Source organism: Delphinapterus leucas, chromosome 9, assembly GCF_059928025.1.
Source record: "Delphinapterus leucas isolate spDelLeu-1000000601 "Yukka" chromosome 9, BTC_Dleu_Yukka2, whole genome shotgun sequence".
NCBI classification, from domain to species: Eukaryota; Metazoa; Chordata; class Mammalia; order Artiodactyla; family Monodontidae; genus Delphinapterus; species Delphinapterus leucas.
In genome coordinates, this window is record NC_143137.1 from 61,503,815 (window position 1) to 61,524,935 (window position 21,121).

General features: G+C 36.3%; 1 protein-coding gene across 2 annotated transcripts in view; it reads left to right on the forward strand.

Annotated features, from left to right (window-relative positions):
* Positions 1 to 21,121, forward strand: part of GLCCI1 (glucocorticoid induced 1) — a 122,470-nt gene that overhangs the window by 24,947 nt on the left and 76,402 nt on the right. For both annotated transcript variants that reach the window (XM_022586792.3, XM_022586799.3), the window contains exon 2: positions 11,484 to 11,635. In XM_022586792.3, the coding sequence (XP_022442500.1) occupies positions 11,484 to 11,635 (152 nt within the window). The remainder of the gene's footprint in view (positions 1 to 11,483; positions 11,636 to 21,121) is intronic.

The following is a 21,121-nucleotide window of genomic DNA, read 5'->3' on the forward strand; positions in this document are numbered from 1 at the left end:
CTCAGTAGGAACCCCAGAGGAACCCCAGGCCTACCACTGCTCCCTCATCAGGCAGGGGAATTGGAGGGGGAAAGTACAACCTGTAGATGGATATAATGAGCAAGTCTTTTTACAGAATGCTACATGAGGAGTCATTTTCTGGTCCTAACAATGATGATAGTACTGGAAATAGATGTGATTTTTTTCTAACCATCATATTTTATTGCTGAATTTAGTTATTCTCTATTTTATCCTCAAATATTTAAGTAGGCGATGTTAGCAACAGGATTATAAGTGGCATGGTAAGAGTCTTACTACTTGAAAGTTTCCCTTGATATAGTTAGAGTACATCATTCTAGCTATCTGCTGCCTAATTTATTTTTTGCGTTGTTTGCTTCTTGTCCTTCATTGGTGTGCATGTGCCATAATATACCACTTTATATTGTAGTTTAATTATACATATTGTATCTCCCTCAACTAGAATGTAAATTCCTTGAGGAGAGTCTGAAACTTATTTTGTAATTCCTCTTGGTACACGGAACAGTGCTTTTCATATATAGTAGTAGACATTCAGCAAGTTTTATTTAGTGGTAGTGATTACCTGGTTTCACTACATATGAAATTACTATTTTCCTGATGCCTGTTTAGCTTAAGTAATGATGGTAAGTATTTATTTAATTGATTTTCTTTCATACTTTAGAATATTGATTTTAGCAATTTTATCGCTAATATTTTTTATTAAATTTTATTGTTTTTTAAGCTCTTGTAAATTCAAAGACTGTTTGAGGATACTAATGTATGTTTCTAATTGATAAGGTATCCTCTTATTTTATCTACTTGAACTGAGGTAATTTTGTAATAATTAGTAGAGAAATACTGTGATCAGTTAAAAACTAAATATATATTCTAATCACAACTATAATCATGAAATAAGAAACAATTTATTGTGTTGAATATATAAATAGTGTAGACCTCCCTTATCCACAGGGGATCTCTTTCAAGACCTCCAGTTGAATGCCTAAACCTGCATATAGTATTATACCCTGTATATCCTATGTTTTTCTTATACATACATACTTATGATAAAGTTTATTTTATAAATTAGGCACATTAAGAGATTAACAACAATTAATAATAAAAGTTATAAGTATATGCTGTAATAAAAGTTATGTGAACATGGTCTCTTTGAAAGTATCTTATACAAATATAATGCCTTTTCCATTTTAACTAAGTACTTATCACACACTGTGGCCCTAACTTTTGCAGTTTTGAGGTGCAACAGCAAAGCAAGCCAAATTTCTTTTTCCTTCTTCACAATTTCACAGATAAAAGATTTGTTCCTACCATAGATCTTAGCAATCAGAGCATTTAATTTTTTTCTTCCTTTATTAAGTTGAGAACTTTGACATTTTCACTTCAAGGGAACGCTTTACAGCTTCGCTTTGGCATATCCAGATTGCCAGCATCACTAGTCTGGTGCTTTGGGCCATTATTAAGTAAAATAGTTATTTACCCACAAACACTATGGTACCAAGACAGTCAATTTAATAACTGAGACAGCTAGTTAGGTGACTTAACAGGTGGGATATGCTGGACAAAGGGATGATTCACGTCCCGGGCTGGATGGAGCAGGATGGTTCTCATCACACTACTCAGAATGGTGCACAATTTTAAATATTATTATTATTATTATTATTATTTTTGACGGTACGCAGGCCTCTCACTGGCCTCTCCCGTTGCGGAGCGCAGGCTCCGGACGCGCAGGCTCAGCGGCCATGGCTCACGGGCCCAGCCGCTCCGCGGCATGTGGGATCTTCCCGGACCAGGGCACGAACCCGTGTCCCCTGCATAGGCAGGCGGGCTCTCAACCACTGCGCCACCAGGGAAGCCCTAAACTTATTATTTTTTAACATCTTTATTGCAGTATAAATGCTTTACAATATTGTGTTAGTTTATGCTGTACCACAAACTGAATCAGCTATATGTATACATATATCCCCATATCCCCTCCCTCATGAGCCACCCTCCCTATCCCATCCCTCTAGGTGGTCACAAAGCACTGAGCTCATCTCCCTGTGCTATGTAGCAGCTTCCCACTAGCTATCCATTTTACATTTGATAGTGTATATACGTCAGTGCTACTCTCTCACTTCATCCCAGCTTCCCCTTCCCCCGCATGCCCTCAAGTCTGTTCTCTATGTCTGCGTCTTTATTCCTGCCCTGCCACTACGTTCATCAGTACCGCTTTTATAAATTCCATACATATACGTTAGCATGTGGTATTTGCTTTTCTCTTTCTGACTGACTTCACTCTGTATGACAGATTCTAGGTCCGTCCACCTCACTACAAATAACTCAATTTTATTCCTTTTTATGGCTGAGTAATATTCTGTTATATATATGTGCCATATCTTCTTTATCCAATCATCTGTTGATGGACATTTAGGTTTGCTTCCATGTCCTGGCTATTGTAAATAGTGCTGCAGTGAACACTGTGGTACATGTATCTTTTTGAATTATGGTTTTCTCAGGGCATATGCCCAGTAGTGGGATTGCTGGGTCATATGGTAGTTCTATTTTTAGTTTTTTAAGGAACCTCCATACTGTTCTCCATAGTGGCTGTATCAATTTACATTCCCACCAACAGTGCAGAAGGGTTCCCTTTTCTCCACACCCTCTCCAGCATTTATTGTTTGTAGCTTTTTGATGGCCATTCTGACTGGTGTGAGGTGATACCTCACTGTGGTTTTGATTTGCATTTCTCTAATGGTTAGTGATGTTGAGCATCTTTTCATGCATTTGTTGGCCATCTGTATGTCTTCTTCGGAGAAATGTCTGTTTAGGTCTTCTGCCCATTTCTGGACTGGCTTGTTTGTTTTTATGATACTGAGCTGCATGAGCTGCTTGTATGTTTTGGAGATTAATTCTTTGTCAGTTGCTTCATTTGCAAATATTTTCTCCCATTCTGAGTGTTGTCTTTTGATCTTGCTTATGGCTTCCTTTGCTGTGCAAAAGCTTTTAAGTTTCATTAGGTCCCACTTGTTTATTTTTGTTTTTGTTTCCCTTACTCTAGGAGGTGGGTCAAAAAGGATCTTCCTATGATTTATATCACAGAGTGTTCTGCCTATGTTTCCCTCTAAGAGTTTTATACTGTCTGGCTTTACATTTAGGTCTTTAATCCATTTTGAGTTTACTTTTGTGTATGGTGTTAGGTTGTGTTCTAATTTCATCTACATGTAGCTGTCCAGTTTTCCTAGCACCACTTATTGAAGAGGCTGTCTTTTTTCCATTTTATATTCTTGCCTCCTTTGTCAAAGATAAGGTGACCATATGTGCGTGGGTTTATCTCTGGGCTTTTTATCTTTTTCCACTGATCTATATTACTGTTTTTGTGCCAGTACCATACTGTCTTGATTATTGTAGCTTTGTAGTATAGTCTGAAGTCAGGAAGCCTGATTGCTCCAGCTTCATTTTTCTTTCTCAAGATTGCTTTGGCTATTCGGGGTCTTTTGCATTTCCATACAAATTGTAAAATTTCTTGATCTAGTTCTGTGAAAAATGCCACTGGTAATTTGATAGGGATTGCACTGAACCTGTATATTGCTTTGGGTAGTACGGTCATTTTCACAATATTGATTCTTCCAATCCAGTAGAGTGGTATATCTCTCCATCTGTTTATGTTATCTTTGATTTCTTTCATCAGTGTTTTATAGTTTTCTGAGTATAGGTCTTTTGCCTCCTTAGGTAGGTTTATTCCTAGGTATTTTATTCTTTTTGTTGCACTGGTCAGTGGGATTGTTTCCTTAATTTCTCTTTCTGATTTTTCATTGTTAGTGTATAGGAATGCAAGAGATTTCTGTGCATTGATTTTGTATTCTGCAGCCTTACCAAATTGATTGATTAGTTCTAGTAGTTTCCTGGTGGCATTTTAGGGTTTTCTATGTGTAGTATCATGTCATCTGCAAACAGTGACAGATTTACTTCTTCTTTTACAATTTGTATTCCTTTTATTCCTTTTTTTTCTTTGATTGCCGTGGCTAGGACTTCCAAAACTATGTTGAGTAAGAGTGGCGAGAGTGGACATCCTTGTCTTTTTCCTGATGGTAGAGGAAATGCTTTCAGTTTTTCACCACTGAGAATGATGTTTGCTGTGGGTTTGTCATATATGGCCTTTATTATGTTAAGGTAGGTTCCCTTTATGCCCACTTTCTGGAGAGTTTTTATCATAAATGGGTGTTGAATTTTGTCAAAAGATTCTTCCGCATCTGTTGAGATGATCATATGCTTTTTATTCTTCAATTTGTTAATACAGTGTATCACATTGATTTGCATATATTGAAGAATCCTTGCATCCCTGGGATAAATCCTACTTTATCATAGTGTATGATCCTTTTAATGTGTTGTTGGATTCTGTTTGCTAGTATTTTGTTGAGGATTTTTGCGTCTATGTTCATCAGTGGTATTGGTCTATAATTTTCTTTTTTTGTGATATCTTTTTCTGGTTTTGGTATCAGAGTGATGGTGGCCTCATAGAATGAGTTTGGGAGTGTTCCTTCCTCCACAGTTTTTTGGAAGAGTTTGAGGAGGAGAGGTGTTAACTCTTCTCTAAATGTTTGATAGAATTCACCTGTGAAGCCATCTGGTCCTGGGCTTTTGTTTGTTGGAAGATTTTTAATTACAGTTTCCCTTGCTGCTTTTAATATCTTTTCTTTGTATTTAATTTTTGATAGTTTGATTAATATGTGTCTCGGCATGTTTCTCTTTGGGTTTATCCTGTATGGAACTCTCTGTGCTTCCTGGACTTGGGTGGCTATTTCCTTTCCCATGTTAGGGAAGTTTTCGACTATAATCTCTTCAAATATTTTCTCAAACCCTTTCTTTTTCTCTTCTTCTCCTGGGACCCCTATAATCCAAATATTGGTGTGTTTAATATTGTCCCAGGGGTCTCTGAGACTGTCCTCATTCTTTTTTCTTTTTCTGCTCCCTTGCAGTTATTTCCACCATTTTATCTTCCAGCTCACTTATTCATTCTTCTGCCTTAGTTGTTCTGCTATTGATTTCTTCTAGAGTATTTTTAATTTCAGTCATTGTATTGTTCATCACTGTTTGTTTGCTCTTTAGTTCTTCTAGATCCTTGTTAAATGTTTCTTTTATTTTCTCCATTTTGTTTCCAACATTTTGGATCATCTTTACTATCATTACTCTGAATTCTTTTTCAGGTAGGTTGCCTATTTCATCTTCATTTATTTGGTCTTGTAGGTTTTTACCTTGCTTCTTCATTTGTAACATAGTTTTTAGTCATTTCATTTTTTTTTTTTTATGGGTGGGGCTGTATTCCTGTCTTACTGATTGTTTGGCCTGAGGCATCCAGCACTGGAGTTTGCAGGCAGTTGGATAAAGCTGGGTCTTGGTGCTGAGATGAGGACCTCTGGGAGGCCTCACTCCGATTAATATTCCCTGGGGTCTGAGGTTCTCTGTTAGTCCACCGGTTTGGACTTGGAGCTGCCACCACCGGAGCTCGGGCCCAACCTGTGGCCTGGGAACCAGATCCCGTAAGGCTGTGGCGTGGCCAAAAAAGAAAAAAAAAAGAAGAAAAGGAGCAATACAATAACAAAGAATAAAAAACAAAATAAAATTATAAAGATAAAAAATATATTAGGAAAAATAATATAATTGAAACAACTTCAACAAGGTAAAATAAAACTGTAACAGAAAAAAGAAAAAGAAAAAAGGGGGGTGGGGGAACAAGCCAAAAGGAGAAGAACAATAACAAAGTATAAAGAATAAAATAAAATTAGAAAAATAAAAGATTAGAAAAAATAAACATATAAATGAATGAAGAACAATTAATCAACAAGGTAAAACAGAACCCCAATCTAAAAGAGGAAAAAAGGAAAAACAAAAGCCTTGGCTATGTGGGGCAGAGTGTAGGCAGGGGTGGAACTTACGCAGGGGCAGGGGTTACGGTGGGGCGGGACCTAGGCTGGTGGGGGGCGACTTGTTTGAGCATGGGGTAGGGCCTAGGCTCAGGACCCATGCAGCCAGAAAAGGCCTTGGGGGTGGGGCCTGGGCAGGCGATGTTCAAGCATCAGGCAGGGCCTCTACTTAGGACCTACACAGAAGGGGAGAGGCAGCACCTCCAAAGCAGGGCTTTCAGAGTGTGGAGTTCTGGAGTTTGGAGGCAAGGCCGTGGGTGAGGGTGTGTGGGTGTGGTTTAGGTCCAGCTCATTGGAGGTGTTCTCTGAGTGTAGAAGTAGGGCCCTGGGTGGGGCTGTAGGGATGGGGTTTGGGCTCTGCGCAGCAGGAGGGAGGCTCTGAGGGCAGAGAATTAGGCCCGGGAGCCCAACAGGCTCTCTGGTGCCTAAGTGGACAGGGAAAGCACTGGCCGCGTTCCCTTCCATTCCTCCACGATCCCACTCCCCATCTCCCCCGGGGTCTCCCCAGTCCCCGCTGGACCCCTAACTATGGGTGTGTCCCTCTGGGTGTAGGAACTCCTCCCCTCCCCCAGCCACCCCTCAGGGGTTCCAGTCCCGTAGGTCTGGCCTTTACTTTTGCTCCCCCTTCCCTCCCTCCCACTCCCTCAGGACCCATGCAGCTGGAGGGGGCCTTCGTGGGCAGAGGATCAGGACCGGGATCTCAGCAGGCTCCCAGGGGCCCAAGTGGGCAAGGGAGACCTGACCACGCTCTCTTTTGATCCTCTGCCCTCCCAATGGTCCCCCAATTTCCCCCTTTGGGGGTGGGATCCCTTCCCCTCCCCCAGCTACCCCTCAGGGGCGCCAGTCCCATCCCACCTCCACTTCTTCTCCCCCTCTCACTCTCCCCATGCCCCACGTCCTACCCAGTTGCTGGCGGTTTCTCCCGTCCCCTTAGGTGTCTGTGGTCCCTCATCAGTGCCTGGTAGGTGCCCTAGTTGTGCAGAGACATGAATTCCATGTCCTCCTAGTCTGCCATCTTGACTCTGCCCCCCAATCTTAAACTTATGAATTATTTCTGGAATTTTCCATTTAATATTTTCAGAACATGGTTGACTGTGGAAAGTGAAACTGAGGATAAGAGGGGACTACTATAATGCAAAACCAGCGTTGATTTTTATTGTTGCACTAAATTGTAAAACCTGAATTGGTAGGTGATAATACCGCAAATTAAATATATAAAAATTTGGGAGAATCGAGGCTTAGATGTTGAGGCAGTTAAAATCTAACTCATTGCCATGATAGTTTGGATAATAGCAATAACTCATCTTGTTAAAATAGAATCGCACTGCTTATGATGAATCTGTTGGTAAATAAGGCCCTACTGATATTTGGTTAAGTGGGGTTATTATGGCTAATCATATCTTGGAAGAGTACTATCCTTGCCAATTTTTAAACTTATTTTGAATTTTTACCCTTCAAATAATTTACGTGGAAATTACTAACAACTACATATCTTTGAAATTTTCCTTGTATGAGCAATGGTGAGAATCTTTTAAAGCATATGTTTGAAATATAACCTTTCAAGTATATTTACTTCATATACTATAATTTTTTAAAAAATCATGACTGATAGAGCGAATTTTTTAACAGGATATCGATACCATGTTGTCCTACCTTATTCTTTCTATTTAAGGCAGACCGTTTTTGTTTTTTGGTATTGGTAATGTGTGATGCTTGTTTACACATTCTTAACACAATTAAGCAATAGCATTAAATCACAGAATTAGAGCTAACTGGCCAATCTGTAGATTGAATTTAGCACCCAATTCATATTTTGCCCTTTTATTACATTATGTTTATGGTAACTGCATGGAGATATAAATTTCAGGAAGTTTCCAGTTCAAAAACCTCAGGCTCTCACCCAATATAACACATTTATACAACATTTAAAAGTACAAAAGCTCTTTTTGGTTAAGGGACAATACAAGAAAACTCATGAATTTAATGACACCAGAAGTGACGGTCCACGCTGTCCCAGAAAAAGGTTACCAAATCTGTTTCTTGGCTCTCTCATTGGTGAGAATGCCCCCCTCTGATACTCAGCACAAGATGAGTGTTTCTACACCAAATGTTGGAGCCTAGGTTTTCAGAGTCCAAGTTGATGGTCGCCACTGGTCCTTGGGACTTGGGAGCACCCAATTTAAAGTCCCTTATCCCAGTGGTCTTCACACTGAAGTAAGGCCACCCATTTATGAGATACAGGAAGAAAATGTAACTTCCATTTTTTTCATACATATTTTTATTTTTTATATCATATGTAAATTTCTACTTAGGTTTACACTATATATAACATATTAGTAATATAATATATACCTCATTTATAAATAAATAACTGCACATATTGCTGCATACTTAGATATTTACTATTAGGAGTACTCAGTCAAAATAACTTGAAGACCACAGTTCTGACAGTAGCTAATCAGAGAGAATGGACACTAAGGGGAGAAATGGGATCCTCTGAAAGTGATAGACAAAGGTCCAGTGATTAACAATATAATAAAAAAGTATAGACTAGAATATTATATGTATCAAGGGATTTGTTTATAGATTCTTTATATACTTATTATAAAACATAAAAATGATCTCTATTGTTCACCAAGTTAACAGGGGTTTTAATAACTATAAGTAGACTACATACAACTTTCATAATAGTTTGGAGCAGTTTAAAGTTCAGGCACAAGTTTTTCGCATATAGTGGCTTTTCATTTTCTGGTTGTGGCTGTCCTTTAGGCCCTTTTTATTGCTATAAATGTTCTTTTTCAAGGGATAAACTGTTTTTGTCTTTTTTTCCTTGGTGGAGGGAATGTAAAGTAACTAAGAAGTTTTAAACAAATTATTATAAATCAGATTATGAGAGAGACATGTTAATTTTCCATGTTTCGTAAAGTTGCTAAAATTTGTGCATATTGCTTTTATAGCCAGAAAAAATATTTAAAAGAATTAATAGAATTAATTCCTAGTAATAGAACTAAAAACAATCTGCATATCTTCTAAATTACCTATGGTAGGGGAAAAGGTAAGGAAAAAAAGAAGTAAACAGTAAAACATAGAAAACAAGTAGCAAGGAAGAATTATAAGAGGAAGAAAAAAGTTATGTGACAGGTTTAATCAAGTTTGTTATAACAAATATAAGTGAGATGAACATACCTTTTATAAGGAGAAGACATACTCTAAAGTTTTTTCAAAAAGCCTAATTGCATACAGTGTACAAGAGTCACACCGAAACAGCATGATTGAAAGAAATTGAAAATAAAAGAATAGGCAAACCAGACACATTATAATAGAAAGAAAGCATAAAGGGGTGATAATGTTCAATATGACAGAGCTTAAAAGTAATAAATGGAACAGACTACGATGGTGAAGCATATAAGCCATAATGATGATGTCATGAATCAATATATAACCAAATTATACAGAACTAAATTTCTATAAACTTTTTTTGTTTGTTTCTTGTTTTTGGCCACACGGCGCAGCTTGCGGGATCTTAGTTCCCCGATGACCAGGGATTGAACCCATGCCCCCTGTAGTGGAAGTGCAGAATCCTAACCACTGGACTGCCAGGGAATTCCCCAGAACTAAATTTAAATGATAAAAATTGCAAGAGATAAAGAGAATTGTTATATCTCAAGAGTAGTTTAGAAATTTTAGAGTAGTTCTCTAAGTCTGTGACAGATAAAGCTAATAATTTTATTATTATTATATTCTATATTTTTATTTCAGCTGATGTACAAGAAAAATAACTGTATTCTGAAAACAGAAAATATATGTTCTCCATGACTTACGAAATATTTATAAAAATTGACCATGATTTTTGGTCACAAATAAAATTTCAGGTCATTCCAAAGAGTAGAAATAGACTGTCCTGACTCTCTGCCTATGGCAAAATAAAATTAGAGCTAAGTAATAAAGATAGGGAGGAAATTTTGTAATTTTCAGATCTTCTCTAACACTCTTGGGTCAAAGAAGAAATCAGAACTGCAGTTGTAAGATAAAATTGGCCCTCCAGCCCTCTGTGTCCAAGGATGTGGAACGTGGAGAGGTGGATGGCCAAATGTAAGGGACTTGAGCTTCCTCAGATTCTGGTATCCGTGAGGGTCCTAGAACCAGTCCCCCACAGAAATGAGGACGACTGTATGTAAATAATATGATAGTTCACAGTATGCTGCATTTTCTTTTGTTTTCCGATTTAAAAAACCCAATTTTGTATTTTGGTTTCAGAAGGATAGTTAAAGGACAGTATTCAATAACAAATGTTTCTTGGCCCTCTGTAATGTGCAAGACATTTTGTTTGTTGTGAGATATAACTCTGAGTAAGACTGAGCCTTGGTGCTTGTAATCCACTGGATTTTATTATTCAATGCACATTAGTAGTAACTTATTTGAGATGCATATATGAAAAATCCTTTATAGTTTCTTTGTAAAGAAACTATAGAGTTCAGTATGATCATTTTAATTTTCAGCAGAGGTACCTATGGTACCTATATGGAGAGGAGAAGTAGATTATTATAGTAGATTGATTGAACTGTGTAGAATGTCTGGAGATCTTGGTTCCTTTTTACCTCTATCACCTGTTAGCAGTTCTGTTTCATTGGACGATTTAATTTTATCCCTCTGGGCTTCAAATTCTTCATCCATAAATGAGGAAGCTGAATTAAAATGTAAGATTCTTTATACATGTTATTTTTGTGTAGCTGTGAATAAATTCATTTATAAGTATTGAGCATCAACTTCTTTTCAATCTGTAGGGACCAAACTTATGCTCTAGTTGGGGAAGAAAGACAAATTTAGGGCTCCACGTAAGCAGAGAGTGCGTATATCTTTAAAAAGGACAGAGATGGAGAAAAGAAGGCATTGGGAAAGGTTTCACAGAGGCAGTGTGACACCTGAGCTGATCTTCAAGATAAGTTTTTGTCAAGTGAACAGGGAAGGAGAACATTTTAGGTGCAGGAGATAATAGAAAGTATAGAGGCAGAGAAGTGAGTGTTTTACATTTGGGAAATTGCAGTTAGTTTGTATGGCATTTAGTAGTTAACATGGGTTTATGGAGGAGTAGCAAGACATCAAGTATTGATGTATATGGGAGCTGAATTGTGAAAAATAATGGGCTTTAAGTTAAAGACAGTGAATAACCATGGAAATTTTTTTAAGCAGTGGAGGGAGGTGGTACTGTAAGATTTAGTTAGGGTGGATGCAGAGATAGCATTTAGGAAACTGGCAGTTGAGACATGATGAAGTCTTAATTAAAGTAATGGCAGTGGAGATGATATACAGGTTTTAGAATAGGTCTCTAAAATGGATGGGCTTTGTAGGGTGTGACAGCCCTGGAAGTGTATGCAAAATTTAATATGTGAATGTATTTTCCTTTGGGAGAGGGTCTATAAATTTCATCACATCACGCAGGAGGGCTATTAGGGTAAATATATATTGTAGGGAAAACTGACAGAGTGATATTTTACAAACTATGAAGGTTAAATAATTTTAAGTTTTACTTTATTCATTAGTGACTAATCTTTTTTCACTTTTTTATAGTGGACAGGCCAAAATCTCATCAAGTTCGAACCTCTGGTACAATAAGGCGAACCTCTTCTTTGGATACGATAACAGGACCTTATCTCACAGGACAGTGGCCACGAGATCCTCATGTTCATTACCCTTCATGCATGAAAGATAAAGCTACTCAGGTAAAATAAGCAAATCAAAATCAGTTTTATTATCCTGCAGTTCTGTTTTGATCACAGTAAAGAAAATTAATTTAATCAAATTTTCCCAGTTATTAAATATATTCAACCAAAGAAGAAAGCCATTTCTTTTTTTTCTTTTTTTTTTTTTTTGTGGTACGCGGGCCTCTCACTGCTGTGGCCTCTCCCGCTGCGGAGCACAGGCTCCAGACGCGCAAGCTCAGCGGCCGTGGCTCGCGGGCCCAACCGCTCCGCGGCATGTGGGATCCTCCCGGACCAGGGCACGAACCCGTGTCCCCTGCATCGGCAGGCGGACTCTCAACCACTGCGCCACCAGGGAAGCCCGAAAGCCATTTCTTTTAATAAACTTTAGACTAAGTATTTTTATCATCTCGGTTTTGAAAGTTTTAAAATTATTTAATATTTAATAAATAGCACATCAGTCTACATTGTGTGGTTTTTGAGACTTATAGTTTTAGGAATTATTTTCCTACAGAAAGTAATGACTAGTAACTGTATTAGAAAATACAGGCATAACTCGTTTTACTGTGCTTTTGCTTTACTATGCTTCTCAGATATTGTGTTTTTTTACAAATTGAAGGTTTTTGGCAATCTTGCATGGAACAAGTCTATCGGCGTCTTTCTTCCAACAGCATTTGCTCACTTTATGTCTCTCTGTCACATTCTAGCAATTCTTTAAATATTTCAAACTTTTTCATTATTATTATATTTGTTATGGTGATGCGTCATCAGTGATCTTTGTTGTTACTATTGTAAAAAGATTATGACTTGCTGAAGGCTCAGACGATGATTAGCATTTTTTAGCAATAAAGTGTTTTTAATTAAGGTATGTATATTGTTTTTTTAGGATGTAATGCCATTGAACACTATAATAGAATACAGTAATAGTATAAACATAAATTTTATATGCACTGGGAAACCAAAAATTTGTGTGACTCTATTGCGATATTTGCTTTATTGTGGTGGTTTGGAACCGAACCTGCAGTATCTCCAAGGTATGCTGGTATAAGTAATTTTCGAAGAAAAGCTTGCACAGTTCCTGGAACTAATTTATAAAGTATTAACACGTGGCTAAGGAAATATATGTTAAAGGATTTTTTTTCTGTTTAAAGCCAAAACTGAAATTCTTGAGAGAGAAATAGAAAATTTCCTGTTTGTCACACCTTCTCTATTTGTGGATCAGAGCTTTTGACTTGAAAAGTTTTCCTTCCATGTCAGAAAAAGATCTGAAAGCATCTTAATTTATAATTTCTGAATTCTTGACCATATCCTTATAGCAGTAGTCGATTAGCATTATGAACAATACTAAAAGTATAAGAGATGGTTATTGGCCTTAAAGAACTTACAGCATAGTTAGGAAGATAAGATGTAAATGTAAGAAAATTGGTAATAGAAGATAGAGTATTATTAGGTGTTAGATGAATGGAGCATTTAAATGTAAGGGAATTCAATGGAATGGGAACATTTTTGGCTTTGTGGGTTAGGGAAATAGGATTAGTTTCATGTCTGAAGAATGAGGAAAAGGGGAGAAAATTTTGGACATGATCTATGAGAATCTTCTCCAGTTTTGTAATTTTCTCAGGCAAGCTTGAAACCATAAAATTAGCTTCTTTATCATGAATCCTATCAATTTTGTCTGTGTAATATTTTATGTCACCCACTCCCAGTCTTTTGCTTTCCATTCTTTGTGAGGGAAAGGAGCAGTTTGATATGGTAGGCAGTGGGATTCTCAAGTAGAAAGAACTAGCAAAACTTAGAGATGTGGGCCTGCACACTTAGAAATGGTCACAGATAATTCAAAACTATCTTTCTGGAGGAGTTGGACTCACAGGTGTGAACAGAGTGTAGGTATAGAGTATAAAGAAAGAAGGTCAAGAGATCAAGGACTTAGTTTTTAGAAATGCACACAAGGGAAGGATAAAAAATTAATGTATTCACCTGGTAGCAACAAGAAGAGAAAGGAGTTTAACATTTACTGACTGTTGTACCATGTACTTTGTGTTTTTATATCCTGTGTTTCATTTAATTCTCAAAAGAACATTATAAAATTACACGATGGAGAAGCAGAAGCTCAGGGAAGTTAAGTGACTTAGTATCATAAACCTAGGAATTGTTGGAGCCAGGTTTCTAATACAGGTTAATTTGTCAGCCAATCTGAACTTCAATTTTATGGTGCTTTTAGGATAAATGGAATAGTGTGTGTGCGTGCATGTGTGTGTATCACCTAGTAGAGTAATTGACACCATTCTTAAAAATGGTAGCTATTCTTTTTAGGTTAAAAAGAAACCCTACCTTTTATTGAATATATGCTTTATGCTGACACTCTCCAAAAACATTATCTTATTCATTCTTCACCAAAACTCTAACAAGAGGAGACAGAAAAAGAGCAAAAGCTAAGAGAAGAAATAGTCGAGCCTTAGAAACCAAAGGAAAAGTTATTTTAAGAAAGGAAAAATTATTAACAGTATCAGGTGCTACCGAGAGGTCATGGAAAATAGGGACTAGATTTAGGGATTAGAGGCATATTGTCTTGGAGAGTGAAATATTGATAATATGTTGAGAAGGAAGCTCAGATATTTGGGAGTTAAGAAGAGAGTGATATGGTGATAGAAGATAAGGGCGCTGGGTAGGTTTCTTAACCACATCTGTTTCTTTATCTGCACAATGGGATTAATGAAACCTAACTCATGATAATGTTGTATGACTAAATAGGGTAATATTTGAAAGTGAATATGGCAATACATATGTTAGGTTATTAGTAGTAGATACAGACAGGCCCAATTGTAACATCTGCAGGATCTGGAGCAAATATCAACGTAGACCTACATACCATATACATACTAAGTTAAATTAACAAACTGTTACATAAAATTCCCCCAAAAGCCTGAAGTCCAGGGTAGGGGCTTCTCTTGCCTGGGTCTGCTTATAGATTGTCTATTTGAGAAACCTGACATTGATAGGAAGGCCAAATATAGGCCTCATTTTACATATGATATACTGAGGCTTAGAGAAGTTTAACTTGTACATGGTTATATAGCTAAATAAATATGAAGAGATCTGAATCCAGATTTGCCTGATTCCAAAGGTTTTGTGTTTTCTCCAGTTCCTCACTGCCTCTCATAGTAATCACTAAAGTGTATAGCACTTGACCTAATGCTTGCCTTACAAGCCTAAGAAATGGTCTTGCCCCGAAGCATTATTAGTTTAATTGAAGGTATAAGAGATGAACATATGTAATGGTTGTTATTGTCATGTCCATACCTTCTTGATTAATTCTTTAACTCTTGGGGAAGGAAGTAGATATTTTTATTTATTCAGTGGAAATTAGTAAACAGAAAGTGGTACAGTCATTGTGCTACAGATATTAAATACCTAGGCTGTCTGACTTTAGTGGAGGGAATCTCTAGTATTTTCTACCTTTCATATTTCCATATTTCAGCTACCTTAATTATTGAGGGTTAGAAATAGAATTCTTATTGTTTAATGTATTTATACATTGGGCCTTTTTAAAAGAAGTAGCATAGTGTTGTGGGAAAGACTATGGACTTTAGAGACAGATCTTGTGTTCAAATCAAGGCCCAATGTGAGGGAACTTCCTGGGATAATGGAATTGTATATATTGATAGAGATTTTGGTTACATGGGTGGATGTATTTATTAGAACTTATGCAAGTATACACTTGTGCATTCTAATATATAACTTAACTTTTAAAATACAGAATATAAATACTGACATCTAATTAAGATGTTTAGAGGTGAAGGATACTGCTGTCTGCAACTTACTTTGAAATGAATAAAAAATAAGATCAATAGATGATAGATAGATGAATATATATGTGATGAAGCCAACGTAGCAAAATGTTAAATATATATTCTAAGTGTTGGCTTTCTGAGTATGCACTGAGAAGTTTTCTCAACTCTTCTGTTTGAATTTTTAAAATAAAATGTTGGGAAAATCATGGCCCATTGAATTAACTGCTATGTGTCTCACACTTCAGTTTCCTTTTTTACAAATTGCAGTTAATAATACCCAGGTTGCACATACACATATTTATTCTGAGGACTAAAAGAGACAGCTTCCCATTTTTGAGGCCAATGGGGAGATGGATAATTGCCAGTTTATTAGACTAATCTGTGTAGCTTAATAGAAAACAAAAACCATTTGTAGAATTTGATGTTACTTTATTACATTAACCCTGCTGATACAACCTTTTTAAACAAGTTTATTACCGACACTTAAAATTGAACTTGTAGTTAAGGTTACTATAATCAGACAGTAGCATTTCCTCAGTTTTCACCCCACAGTCCAAAGTATAAATCTTCATCTATGGACAGATACGAAATCTACATGTGAATGTGTTTTTAAATGATAAAGTAACATATGCTCTTTGTAAAGTGGTCAAACAATAAAAGTAATATAGAGTAATAATCAGGGGTGTTTCCTCTGACTTCGCAGGTATAGTAATGATTAGAGCTGTTAACAAATATTCTCATCCTCTCTTCTTGACATATGATAAGATTATACTTCTCTGCCCACTTGAAGTTAAGTGTGGCCATGAGACTTGCTTTGGGAAGAAGCTTTAAAGAGCTGGTGCACCAAAACTAGACAAGTAACACCACAAGAAAGAAAATTACAGGCCAGTGTCCCTGATGAACATCAATGTAAAAATCCTCAGTATAATATTAGCAAATCAAATTCAACAACACATTAAAAGGATCATACACCATGATCAAGTGGGATTTATTCCAGGGATGCAAGGATGGTCCAACATCTGCAAACCAGTCATTATGGTACACTACATTAACAAAATGAAGGATAAAAATTATACAATCATCTCAATAGATGCAGAAAAAGCATTTGACAAAATTCAACATCTCTCAACAAAGTGTGTATAAAGAGAACATACCTCAACATAATATAGGCCATATATGATAAGACCACAGCTAACATCATACTCAATGATGAAAAATTGAAAGCTTTTCCTCTAAGATCAGGAACAAGACAGAGATGCCGAGTCTCGCCACTTTTATTTGACATAGTATTGGAAGTCTCACCCAGAGCAATTAGGGAAGAAAAATAAAGGCATCCAAATTGGAAAGGAAGAATTAAAACTGTCACTATTTGCAAATGATAATATACTATATATAGAAAACCCTAAAGACTCCACCAGAAAACTGTTAGAATTAATAAATGAATTTGGTAAATTTGCAGGATACAAAATCAAGATACAGAAATCTGTTGCATTTCTATACACTAATATCAAACTATCAGAGAAATTAAGAAAACAATTCATTTACAGTTGCATCAAAAATAATAAAATATCGAGGAATAAATTTAACCAGGAAGGTGAAAGACCTGTATGCTGAAAACTATAAGACATTGATGAAATAAATTAAAGAAACAAATAAGTGGAAAGATATTTCATGCTCATGGATTGGAAGTATTAATATTGTTAAAATGTCCATACTATTCAAAGCAATCTACAGATTCAGTGCAATCCCTATCAAAATTCCAATGGCATTTTCACAGAACTCGCACAATTCTGAAATTTGTATGGAACCACAGAAGATACATAGCCAAAGCAATCTTGAGAAAGAACAAAGCTGGAGGCATCTTACTCCCTGATCTGAAATTATGTTACAAAGCTGTAGTAATCAAAACCATATAGGCGTAAAAGCAGACACATAGATCAATGGAACAGAATAGACAGCCAAGAAATAAACGCACGTATATATGGTCAATTAATTTATGACAAAGGAGCCAAGAATATACAATGGGAAAAGGATAGTCTTTTCAGTAAATGGTGTTGGGAAAACTGGACAACCACATGCAAAAGAATGAAACTGAGCCACTGTCTTACACCATACACAAAAATTAACTCAAAACGGATTAAGGATGTTCAACATACACAAATCATTGTGGTAACACCACAGCAACAAGAGAGAAGACAGAAATCATGTTCATCTCAATGGGTGCCAAAAAAGCATTTGATAAAATTCAACATTCATTCATGGTAAAAAAAAAAAAAAAACTCACCAAAGAGGGTATAGGGGGAATATATCTCAACATAATAAAAGCTATTTATGACAAACCCACAGCCAATAAAATACTCAACAGTGAAAAGCTGAAAGCCTTCCCTCTAAAATCTGGCACAAGACAAGGATGCCCACTGCCACCACTTCTATTCAATGCAGTATTGGAAGTCCTGGCCACACCAGTCAGACAAGAAAAAGAAATAAAAGGTATCCAAATTGGAAGGGAAGAGGTAAAATTGTCATTATATGCAAATGACATGATACTTTATGTAGAAAACCCTAAAGACTCCACACAAAAACTATTAGAACTGATAAACCAAATAAGCAGGGTAGCAGGGTACAAGATTAACATACAGAAATTCGTTGCATTCCTTTACATTAACAGTGAAATATCAGAATGGGAAAGTAAAAGAAAAATCCCATTTAAGATCGCGTCCAAAAAAGAAAAAAAATACCTAGGAATAAACCTGACCAAGGAGGTGAAAGACTTATGTGCTGAGAACTATAAAACATTGATTAAGGAAACTGAAGGTGATTCAAAGAAATGGAAAGGTATCCCAGGCTCTTGGATTGGAAGAATTAATATCATTAAAATGTCCATACTACCCAGAGCAATCTACAGATTTAATGTGATCCATGTCATATTACCCGTGACATTTTTCACAGAATTATAACAAATAATACTAAAATTTATATGAAACCACAAAGGACCCAGAACTGCCAAAGCAATCCTGAGGAAAAAGAACAAAGGTGTAGGCATAACCCTCCCAGACTTCACACAATACTGCACTGCTACAGTAATCAAAAAAGTTTGGTACTGGCACACAAACAGGCATATGAATCAATAGAGAGCAGAATAGAGAGCCCAGAAATAAACCCACACACCTACGGTCAATTATATCTTTGACAAAGGAGGCAAGAATATACAATGGAGAAAAGACAGTCTCTTCAGCAAGTAGTGTTGGGAAACTTGGACAGCCACATGTAAATCAATGAAGTTAGAACACTCCCTCACACCATACACAGAAATAAATTTGAAATGGCTTAAAGACTTAAATATAAGATGTGACGCCATAAAACTCCTAAAAGAGAATATAGGCAAAACATTCTCTGACATAAATCATACCAATGTTTTCTTAGGTCAGTCTCTCTCAAGGCAAAAGAAATAAAAGCAAAAATAAACAAATGGGACCTAATGAAACTTAAAAGCTTTGCACAGCAAAAGAAACAATAAAGAAAATGAAAAGAACAACCTATGGAATGGGAGAAAATATTTGCAAATGATGTGACCAACAGAGGCTTAATTTCCAAAATATACACTCATACAACTCAATAACAAAAAACAAACAACCCAATCAAAAAAAGGGCAGAAGACCTAAATAGACATTTCTCCAAAGAAGACATGCAGATGGCCAACAGGCACATGAAAAGATGCTCAACATGCCTAATTATTAGAGAAATGCAAATCAAAATTATGATGAGGTATCACCTCACACCAGTCAGAACGGCCATCATCAAGAAGTCTACAAATAATAAATGCTGGAGAGGGTGTGGAGAAAAGGGAACCCTCCTACACTGTTGGTGGGAATGTAAATTGGTACAGCCATTATGGAGAATAGTATGGAGGTTCCTTAAAAAACTAAAAATAGAGCTACCATATGATCCAGCAATCCCACTCCTGGGTATATATCCAGAAAAGACAAAAACTCTAATTTGAAAAGATACATGTATCCCAATGTTCATAGCAGCACTATTTACAATAGTCAAGACGTGGAAGCAACCTAAGTGTACATCAACAGATGAATGGATGAAGATGTGGTATATATTATATAATGGAATATTACTTAGCCATAAGGAAGAATGAAATATTGCCATTTGCAGCAACATGGATATACGTAGAAATTATCATACTAAGTAAAGTAAGCCTGACAGTGAAAGACAAATATTATGATATCACTTATGTGGCATCTAAAAAATGATACAAATGAACTTATTTACAAAACAGAAACTGACTCAAAGACACTGAAAGCAAACTTATGATTACAAAAGAGGAAAGGGGGGAGGGATAAATTAGGAGTTTGGGATTAGCAGATACAAACTACTATATATATATATATATATATATATATAAAATAGATAACAAAGTCTTACTGTATAGCACAGGGAACTATAGTCAATCTTGTAATAACCTATAATGGAAAAGAATCTGAAAAAGAATATATATATATATGTATTTATGAATCACTTTGCTGTACACCTGAAAATAATGCAATATTATAAATCAACTATACTTCTGTTTTAAAAAAAACAATGTAAGACCCATTTTTCAAAAGCATGGCTTGGCGTTTTTTCCCTCTATGTATTAGATTCAGCATCAACCCACTAGTTCAAGAAAATAAAAGAACCAATAATTGGTGATATTCCAAAACGGCAAAAAAAAAAAAAAAAAAGGACTTGAATGTAAGATCTGAAGCCATTGAAATCCTAAAAGAAAACATAGGCGGTAAGACTTCTTGACATGAGTCTGGGTGATGATTTTTTGATTTGAACCTTAAAGCAAAGACAACAGAAAAAATAAACAGGTGGAACTACATCAAACTAAAAAGCTTCTGCACATGACAGGAAACCATTGGCAAAATGTAAGGCAACCTACTAAATGTGAAAAAAATACTTGCAGATTATATATCCTATAAGGGGTTTATATACAAGATACATAAAGAACTCATAGAACTTAACAGCAAAAAAAAAAAAAACAATCTAATTAAAAAACAGGCAGAGGATCTGAATAGACATTCTTCCAAATATGTACAGATGGCTAACAGACACATGAAAATGTGTTTAACATCACCAATCATCAGGGAAATGCAAATCAAAACCACAATGAGCTATCACCTCATACCGGTAGAAAGGCTATTATCAAAAGCACAAGACGTAAAAAGTATTGGTGAGGATGTGCACTGTTTGTGGGAATGTAAATTGGTGCAGCTACTACAGAAAACAGTATGGCGGTTCCTCAAAAAGTTAAAAATAGAACTACCACATGATTTAGCAGTTCCACTTCTGGGCATCTATCCAAAAGAAATGAAAACAGTAGCTCAAAAAGATATACATACCCTCATGTTCCTTGTGGAATTTAAAATAACCAAGATAGGGGTACAACCTAAGTGTCCACTGATGCATGAATGGATCAAAAAAATGAATAGATAAAAAATATTATTCAACCATAAAAAAGGAGGAAATCTTGCCATCTGTGACAACATGGATGGACCTTGAGGGTATTATGCTAAGTGAAATGTCAGATAAAAAATACGGTATTATACATGTGGAATCTAAAACAAAACAACAAACCCACCGTCTCATAGATGCAGAGAACAGATCGGTGGTTTCTAGGGATGGAGGGGGGTTGAGAGTAGTTGAAATGGGTGAAGGGAGT